Raw genomic sequence first — 10118 nt, forward strand, 5'->3', positions numbered from 1 at the left:
ATTTTCTAGACACGCCGCTGGATAAATGAAACAAATTGACAAACAGCAGCAGTTTTTGACTCTTCACACATGTTCATTATCTTCTGATGATCCTGGATGGAGACAAACTACAGATAAGTGTGTTCAGCCCAACTAGTTTATCTCATTACAGCAGTTTGATGTTTCCCTTTGAATCCCCCTGAAGATCCTGACAGTGAAGCACGTACATAATACTCCAGCCTTTCAACTCTGAGCTTATTTAGTTCTATTAATACACTGAAATCTCATTTGTGTCATGAAGAAAGTCTTTAACCCTTTAAGACCTACCATGGAACCAAGTCCGCCAGAGCTTATATTATATTTTTACATGCTGTGTAGCCATTTTTGGGAGCATTTCAAGTTGCTATACATCAATACAACCATTATAGCCCAAACTTTAATAATATGTCTGCATTAGGTGCATAGTAATTACATAAATTGCAAAAAAGTGCAATAAACTACAAAAAAATTGAAAATCGTTTTTGTTTTTTTTAACATATATTTCTAGTTAGAGAAATTTAAGAGGCTTATCCCTCAAAACTGTAAATACAAAAAAGTTGCACAAACTAGTTTCCCACCACAGGAAATTTATTTTGAGTGTCTTCATAGTTTTATTTTTGAAATACACCAATTTTTATATACTGCAGGAAAAACGAAAATAAATATTATAGTGCAAATTTGCAAAATAACAGCATATGCATCAAAATAAACTATTTCCAGCAAGAGTCCTAAGCATCCCAGAAATGACACAGAAAGTCATAAACTCAAACATAACTTTTTAAAACACAAGTATAGGCTCATAAGGCCCAGATCGTAAAAAAACTACATTTCCGCAAAATGACGTCACTTCCGGTTTCGGGCAGGTCATGCGGTCATGTGATAGTTCGCGCTGATGGACGTAGGAAGTGTTACAAACAGCTGATCGGATCGGCGAAGCGTGTTTCTGGAATATCATGTTTTTGTTGCTGCAAGTGATTTTTATGCAGTTTTTGCAAAGCTTTATGTGGAAGGAAACCGTGACCGAGGACAAGCTGATGGCATAAGATGTAAGTACAACTCCTCCGGTTTCATATGCAAAAAAAATTATTGCGCTAGCTTACGTGGTTGCAGTGCTACCGGGATTTAAAAATAGTTACGCAAAATGGAGCGTGCCCGCTCCGATCGGCTGTAAAGGGTTAATCAAACAGAATTCAAAGATCAGAAACATTTCATATATGGAGTTAAACATGAATCATTGTTTCAACAACATATTTATTGTTGTCATAAACAGACAAGAAGACAACAACAAACTGCTCCTCCCATTCAACACATGTCAGTCCATATCCCAGCAAACTAAATCATCTCCATTTACACATCAAATAGAAACATGAATCACTTGCAATGATTAGAAACTTGATAGAATTTCAAATCTAGTTTGGGGAGTCATTCAGTGAGAAACAGTGAAATGATTTTCCATGTGAAAAGGTGGACAGCAGAAACAGAAAGAAACAGTGAAACTAAAAGAGAAACAAAGAGCTTTGGAACAACGAGGCAGCAGGAGGACAGCTGCAGTTTAACAGCTTCAACTCACTGACAGGAAACAACATTAGAAACATCATCATCCTCAACTCATCTGCTGCACTGACACCTTCAACGGCAACACCTTCACTGTATCATTAGTGCGAATGTATGGAAACAACCTGTGAGTGAAAGTGTGTGTGAAGGTGTGTATGTGTGTGTTAGTATCAGGATCAGAGAACGACAGCTTTCCTCTGTTCCAGTCCAGATTCACTCTGATCCTCTGGAGCTTCTGCTGGAATGAGAGATGAGTGTGAGGAGGTGATTGTGAGATTTTGTAGTATTCATTATCAAACAACCCTATTCTCCAAATTCCAGACAGTTTGTTTCCCTTTCTCTGCCCAGACTCTGCTAACACACCCAGTACCCACAATGTACTGTCTCCAACATCAACATCCCAACTGTGAGTCCCTGAGTTAAAGCCCTCAGAGCCCAGGACAGCTCTGTAAAAATCAATCCTCTCTGGATTATCAGGAAGTTGCTGCTTCTCTCCTCCTTCAGTCACACTGGTCAGATCTTCAGACAGGATGAGGTTTGGATTTGCAGTGTTTGGGTCCAGAATGAGAGGAGTGTAGGAGACCATGTCCTTCATGTTGTTCCAGATGTTGAAGGTCAGGTTGCCCAGGTGTTTGGCCTGGTCTATCAGAGCTCCTGAGGGCAGCTGTGGATCATCCAGCAGGGGGCAGCGCTGGACTCTTTCCACTGCAGCCTTTAAGTTGTGCAGGAATGAGACGTCTTCAGCTCTCAGCTCCTCCTCTGTGGCTCTGACTGTGTCTGAAAGAGCTGCTATCTCTCTGCTCAGAGCCTCCATCTTCTCCTTCATCATCCCACTCTTCTGCTCCTCTTCCTCCCTCAGTGCAGCCAGCCTGGCCTCCTCTTCCTCTGCTAGAAACTGGTGAAGCTTCTTAAACTGCTCCTTAATCTGCCTCTCTGTGTGTCGGGCCTGGACCTTAATGTGTTCTGCTGTTTGATCAAACTTCACTTGAACTTCTTCACAAACCTTTAACTTCTTCTTTAAGGGCTCCAGAGTTTCCTGAAGTACCTCCTTGTGTTGTTGTGCAGCTTCATCGATGGGTCTGAATCTGTGATTGGTGTGTTTTTCTGAGGCACAGCAGACGACACACACTGGCTGCTGATGGTCCAGACAGAAGAGTTTGAGTTTCTCATATTGCAGACTGCAGAGAGCCTCTGAAGCTCTCTGATCTCTCTCCTGTAAGAACGACTCACACAGGTTCTTTAATGCCAGATTTAAAGGTGGATCATCCCTTGAAGATCTTCTCTTACAAACTGGACACTCATGTGTTGGTCTCTCTCTCCACCATATCTTCAGACAGTCTTTACAGAAGCTGTGGCTACATGACAGAATAACAGGATCTCTGAAGACCTCCTTACAGACCGGACAGCAGAGATCCTCCTCTGATCTGGAAGCCATTGAGTCTGTGAGTGAAGCTGAAAACAGCAGACAGGAAGTACAGTCAGTCCTGGCTCCCCTTCCTCCTCTACCACCTTCACTGAAACTTCCTTTGAGTCGTGTTTTTGCTCAAACTCACATTCAGTGTGTGGAGCGTCAGCAGCTTGAAGCAGCAGTGTTGGAGTTTTCCACTTTTCTCTCCTGTAGCTGGACTCACTCAGAGGAAGCTGCTAGTTTAGTTCTCAGTTATAACAACCAATGTTCCTGTAACTCAGGGTGTGTTTCAGTCCAAAGTTCAGACATCAGCCTGCCAGAAGCTGTAAAAGTTAATGATAAACAGCTTTTATATCATGTCCCTTTCACAGGTCAGTGCATGAAAGCAGTGACGGAGCTGTTTATGGTCTTTTACACTTTTCCAATGAGGAAGCTGCTAGTTTGGTCTGAGCTCAGTCTGATCGTCTGTGCGTCTCTCTTTACTGAGGACGAAGAACTTCCTGTTTCCTGGTTTGTCACATTTGAGTGACGTGAGGGGAGGAGAAAATGTTGCTGTTTGACTTTTAACTAAGGTGTGTTTCAATCTTTCCTGCAGCGCAAAAGCTGTAAAACAGGTTTTGTGTCTTTTCACCTCCACAGGTCACAACATGAAACCTGTTGTGAAGTTTATAAAATAAAGTGTCACTCGGTGGTGCAGCTGTTTGTCAGCTTCTATTTTAGACTTTGTTCTGGTTCTTGTTCAGGTTCCCAGCAGTGGGAGTGTAATGCAGTCACACAAACACAGGTGGTGTTAAGGTGGATTCACTTAGTTACAGACAGTGGTGTTATTTCTTGTAACTACGGGTGTGTTTCACTCCAAAGTTCAGACATTAACCTGCCAGAAGTTGTAAAAGTTACTGATAAAGAGCTTTTATCTCATTTCACATGGAGGTCAGAACATGAAACCTTTAGATAATTTTATAAAATAAAGTGTCACTCGGTGGTGCAGCTGTTTGTCAGCTTGTATTTTAGACTTTGTTCTGGTTCTTGTTCAGGTTCCCAGCAGTGGGAGTGTAATGCAGTCACACACACACAGGTGGTGTTAAGGTGGATTCACTTTGTTACAGACAGTGGTGTTATTTCCTGTAACTAAGGGTGTGTTTCACTCCAAAGTTCAGACATTAACCTGCCAGAAGTTGTATAAGTTACTGATAAAGAGCTTTTATCTCATTTCACTTGCAGGTCACAGCATGAAAGCTGTGATGCAGCAGTTTGAGAAAAATTGCTGCTGATATAAAAATTTTTTTGTTCTTTTACAAAATATATAAAAGAGCATAAAGAAAAGAAATAAGTGTAAAGACTGCAGCAAAATGCATGTTTTAGTGTGAGTTGGTTCATCTGATCTGGTTGTGTAAAAGTCACTGCATGACACTGAGTGTTACTTTTGTGTTATTGACACTCATCTCTGACTCAGAGAAACGATTTCTCCCCTGTGATGTTCACACAGTGGTGAGTTACATGTTTGTGGAATTTTCACTGTTTTATAGAAAAAAATTTCTCTTACTTTCTTTTTTCTGTTATTTACTAAAAAATCTTTCAAAGAAATAATGAATTCTCCACACGTGTTTGAAGGTTGCATGCAAATATCATGTGATGTAAAAGTCAAATAACTGCTGATGAAAACAAGGCCAGATGTTGAGCAGCTGTATTGCTGCATGACATCAGCCCACAGCAGCAGAGACCGTGGAGCCAACATGTGAGAAACAAAGCAACACGCTGAACATCTGAACCACAGCAGGAAGTGTGACTCTTTGTAGACCTGTGGACAGGAAACACACAGCAGGTCCTGATTAGTAACAGGGTCCAAATACAAACATGTGTTTATCAGCATCTGTATATATGAGCACACAGAGAGCTCAGCTGGACACACACTTCAGTCCTCCATCAAACACAACACACCTGCACAGCTGGACTGTGCTGCTCCACCAGCTGCAGCACAGTCCAGTCTTTACAGTCAGGGAGGGCTTTTAATTTGAAAGGCACCACACAGGAAGTTTCACAGGACCAGAAGAAGAACCAAAGGATGGTCTGTGATTTTAAGGTTACCACACACAGTCCTCTGAGAGCAGCGTGGCCTCCATCTTTGAAACACACCAAGTAAAACACACAAAACTCACTGTTTGATTATTGATTGATTGATTTTCAGAGGTAAGTAATTGAAGTTTATTTATTAAGCTCTTTTCACAGCGGTCACAAAGCGCTTCACACTCTGCTAGGCGACAGGAGGGGAGAAACATACACAAGCCCTCTCACGAAATCTGAGTTAATAAAGGGTTTTATTACAAACATTAAACCAAAAACCGACGGGGCTGTTCAACAGACCACCGGGGAAACAATTAACACACAATGAAAAGAACAGGCAAGAATAAAAACTAAGGGTTAACTAAGATAAGCTGGCGGCACACCAAATAAAAGCTAAGGGTTAACTAAGGTGAGCCAGCAAACACAAGACTCTTATAAAACTAAGGTCAGCTGAATATCAGAGGTTACAAACACAGTTCAAATCAAACACAAGACTCTAGTAAAACTAAGGTCAGCTGTATATCAGGTTTAACACAGCAAACAGGTTTAACAAACAATGTTCACATGCAAAGCAGACGAGGAGGCCACTGCATGTTCACTTCAGAGCAGCAGTTCCCCATAGTGTGAAGGCTCTTCAGCCTTTTATACTCCCAGGTGCAGACAATCAGCCAGTCAATTGGTCTTGGAGTGGTCATGGGATCTCCAGGCAGCCAATCGTCCGTGATCACACTGTGATCTGCATAATAGAAGGCTGGCACAGGACTCCCAGCAGACAACAGAACAAGTCATACTCACAACCGGGAGAGGCTATCAGCTAGCACATTTTCTGATCCTTTTATATGCCGAATCTCCAAATTGTACTCTTGTAGCAGCAAGGCCCATCGCATGAGTCATCGATTGTGGTTAAACATTCGGCCAAGAAATACAAGTGGATTATGATCAGTGTACACTACAACGGGTAATGTGCCAGACCCCAAGTACACATGGAAGTGCTGAAGAGTTAGCAACAGGGCCAATGTCTCCTTTTCAATGACGGAGTAGTTTACCTGATGCTTGTTAAACTTGCGGGAGAAGTAACAAATGGGGTGGTCCAATCCCTGCAAGTCTTCTTGTAACAGTACTGCCCCAGCCCCAACAGCACTGGCATCAACCTCTAATTTGAATGGACGCGTCAAGTCGGGGGCATTTAACATGGGAGTGTGGCATAGGAGGGCTTTTGCACTTTCAAAGGCATCCTGACACTCATCAGACCATAGGAAATCAACCGTAGGGCTTAGCAGGTTGGTCAACAGCTGGACTATGGAGGAGAAGTTTTTACAGAAGTTCCTGTAATGACCCACCATTCCCAGTAATCTGCTCAACTCCCGCCGGGTGGTAGGCGTGGGATACTCCATAATCACTGCAACCTTGGCGTTAAGAGGTCCTGCCACCTTGGCGTTAAGAGGTCGCACCTGCCCGCGTCCCACCTCTCTGCCCAAATAAGTCACTGTGGCCTTAGCAAATTCATATTTAGCTAGATTGAGGGTTAAAGAAGCCTGAGCTAAACGGTAGAATACTTGGCGCAGAGTGTACAAATGGTCCAACCATGTTTTAGTGTATATAACCAGATCATATAGGTTAGCACTACAGTTGGAAAGGCCATAGAGAACCATATTCACCAATCTCTGGAATGTCGCGGGTGCATTACACATCCCAAATGCCATGACAGTGTACTGCAAAAAGGTGTCAGGCGTTACAAAAGCTGAAATGGTAGAAGCACGCTTGGTTAAGGGGACTTGCCAATAGCCTTTGAGAAGGTCTAATTTAGTCACGTATTGGGCCATTCCAATACTGTCCACGCAATCCTCAATTCTAGGGAGTGGGTAAGAGTCAGAGACAGTAACGGCATTTACTTTGCGGAAGTCAGTGATAAAACGAGGTGAACCATCTGGCTTCGCTTCTAGAAAGCATGGTGAGCTCCAGTGGCTCTGACTGGGCTCTGCCAAACCATGTTGTAGCAGGTACTCAGTTTCTTGCTTCATCAACAAACGTTTGGTGGGATTTACGCGATAATGGTGTTGTTTGATGGGCTTTGCATTTTGAACATCAATGTCATGTTTTAGCACTGTAGTCCGTGTTGGCACATCGCCAAATAAACAGGGGTACTCATGGACCAAACTAGTTACGTCTTCTTGTTGCTCGGAAGACAGGTGATCAAGCTGACTCCGGAATGATTTTAACACTTCAGAGTTAAGCAAGCGGGGCTTAGAACAACTGGAGTAGTTCCTTTTTAAACCATCACCCTCGTCTGTGCTTTCTACCTCTGAGTGACTGAAGACAGCCACATGAGCACAGCTCCCAGTGGGTTTTGGTTGGGGTCGGGAGTGGTATAACTTTAACATGTTTATATGGCAAACACGGGTTTTGCGTCTTCGATTTGGTGTGTCGATTATGTAATCAGTTTCTCCTACTCTTTCGCGTACCTCATAAGGCCCCTCATACTTAGCAGAAAGAGATGATCCGGGGACAGGCAAGAGAACAAGTACTTCATCTCCTGTCTGGAATTGTCGTTTGACAGCAGCCTTATCATAAGTGCGTTTCATTTTTCCTTGTGAAACAGTGAGGTGCTGCTTAACCAGAGCATTAGCCTGACTCAAACGCTCACGGAAATCTTGCACATACTTGGTCACTCCCACTCTTGGGCTCCCTTCCTGGATCAAAAGTTCCTCTTTTATTGCTTTAAGTGGCCACGAGACGTGTGGCCAAACACTAGTTCAAAGGGACTGAACCCGAGTGACTCTTGGACGGCTTCGCGAGCAGCAAACAACACAAAGGGAATCCCTTCATCCCAATCCACTTTGGCCTCTAAGCAATACTTGCGGAGCATGGCTTTTAAGGTTTGATGCCACCGCTCTAAAGCTCCTTGGGATTCTGGGTGATAGGCAGAGGACACAACCTGTTTGATTTGTAGGCTTTTAGCTACTTGCTTGAATAATTTAGACTGAAAGTTAGAACCTTGATCTGTTTGGATGACTTTAGGCAGGCCGAATGTAGAAAAAAACTTAGTAAGGGCTCTCACAACTGACCTTGCTGTAATTTTGTGCAGTGGAATAGCCTCAGGGAAACGTGTAGCTGCACACATAATGGTGAGTAAATATTGGTTTCCTGACTTTGTTCTTGGTAGTGGACCTACGCAGTCTACTATGACGTGATCAAATGGTTGATCGACTACTGGGATGGGACATAATGGTGCAGGGGGTATAACCTGATTTGGTTTACCCACAAGTTGACACACATGGCAACTATGGCAGAAAGCTGCCACATCACATTTCATGCCAGGACAGAAGAAGTGTTTTAATAGTAACTGATACGTTTTTGTGATGCCTATGTCACCGTCCTGGGTCTCCTGACCCAGCGTTTTTAGTTCTTTGTGATTTTTGTATTATTGTACTTGTGTGTGATTTATTCTATGGCTTCTAGTTTTGATCCCTTGCCCTTCATGTCTCTCTGTGTCCCCTCTGTTCTGCGTAATTGTGTGTCTTTGCATGTTTGAGTTTCTTGTTTTCTGTCACTCTGCATTGTGCATTATGTTCTCATGGTTGGTCTTTTGTTACTCTCTCTAGTCTAGTCTCTTGTGTTCCCAGCTGAGTATTTCCCTGTGTATTTTGGTTCTTAGACCTCTGCCTTATGGTTTATGTCTCTGTATTTCTTAGTTGCTGTCTCCACTGTGTCAAGCTCGCGTCTCTGTGTGATACTTCCTGTTTTACTTTGATGGTCCGTGTCTCATGTGAATGCTTCCTGCTTTGCTTGTCTCGTCAGTCCTGATTTCTCCCAGCTGTGCCCTCCTTCTGTGTCTCATTCCCCTCGTTACTTCCCAGTGTATTTAAACCCTGTGTTTCTCTGAGTCAGTGTCGCGTCGTTCCTCATGCTGTGTGGATCTACTTGTGGCTCTCTGTGAGTTTTCTAAGTTCCCAGTTTAGATTAGTTTGTATGTTTTTTCCCTGCCAGCAAATAAAGCTGAGTTTTGAGTTCACCTCCCTGAGTCTGTGAGTCCTGCATTTTGGGTCCAACTCCTGCCTGCCGCACAGCGATTCATGACAGCCTAAATGTCCCGACCACTGGCTTTCACAAGCAAGCGCCAGGATCTTTGACCGATACAGCGTGGGTATGACAATCTGCTTAACCTTACTCCAGTCCACACTCCTAGCACCCAATGGAAACCATTGACGCATTAGCACACCTTGTTCTATGAAATAGGCTTGTTGGTCAATCTTAGCTTGCTGGGCAGTTACCACATGCTTAAAACATTGCTGCAACGATTCATCAGCCAACTGGGCCGCCGACAGATTTTCTCTGGTTAAAGGCAGTGGTATTTCTTTTACAGATGGACCAGGCTCCTCAGGGTTTACCAAGTCTGGGGAAGACAAAACATTGTTTTCGTCAGGTAACGCAGCACCCTCCTCAGAAAATGAGGTCATTAACACAGAATCAGCGAGGGTAACGTCGCCATCTTTACGGGCTTGGGCACGAGTAACCACACAGGCTGGGTACAGCTTTGGGGTCACAGAAATATCTGGGGCATCAGAACTGAGGGGCTTATCCAGCACCTCCAGACTACGACGCACTAATCCGCCCGGAATATCATTTCCTAGCAACATGGCCACCCCCTCTATGGGTAAGGTTGGACATACTGCGGCAGGGAAAAATCCCGTAACGAGCTCTGATTTGATATAGACCTGGTGAATGGGTCTGGGAGCATAACTCATCTCTGTTCAATGCAGCACAGCGTTAAATCCGCATGCACTGTCTGCTGAGAAAGGTAAAGCACTAGAAAGTATTAAGGTCTGAGACCCTCCAGTGTCTCTCAATATGCGCACAGATTTTAGATCAGTGGATTTATCAGTTAGTGATACAAAACCATCAAAGATAAATGGGTCAAAACAAGGGTCTGGCACCTTACCACCACAATCAAGCATCTCAGGATGGGACGCCGCTTTCACAAAGGCAACACCTTTGGGTTGCTGAGAATTCACGGTTTTGCGTTTCAGGGCCAAACAGTCCGCAATGACATGTCCCGGTTTATGACAGTAGAAACAAT

At 43.6% G+C, this 10118-nt stretch overlaps 1 protein-coding gene across 1 annotated transcript; it reads right to left on the reverse strand.

Moving 5' to 3' along the window:
- Positions 1-1249: 1249 nt before the first annotated feature.
- On the reverse strand, positions 1250-3026 carry LOC112430854 (nuclear factor 7, brain-like). The gene has a single exon (XM_024799353.2). It carries the CDS (start codon positions 3005-3007, stop codon positions 1622-1624), a length of 1386 nt encoding a protein of 461 aa, XP_024655121.2. The 5' UTR covers positions 3008-3026; the 3' UTR covers positions 1250-1621.
- Positions 3027-10118: the final 7092 nt, after the last annotated feature.

The sequence above is a fragment of the Maylandia zebra genome, linkage group LG3 (genome assembly GCF_041146795.1).
Source record: "Maylandia zebra isolate NMK-2024a linkage group LG3, Mzebra_GT3a, whole genome shotgun sequence".
Taxonomy (NCBI): domain Eukaryota; kingdom Metazoa; phylum Chordata; class Actinopteri; order Cichliformes; family Cichlidae; genus Maylandia; species Maylandia zebra.

Coding starts and splice junctions, on each gene's coding strand:
- LOC112430854 (XM_024799353.2), bottom strand. CDS start 3,007: ATGGCTTCCAGATCAGAGGAGGATCTCTGCTGTCCGGTCTGTAAGGAG.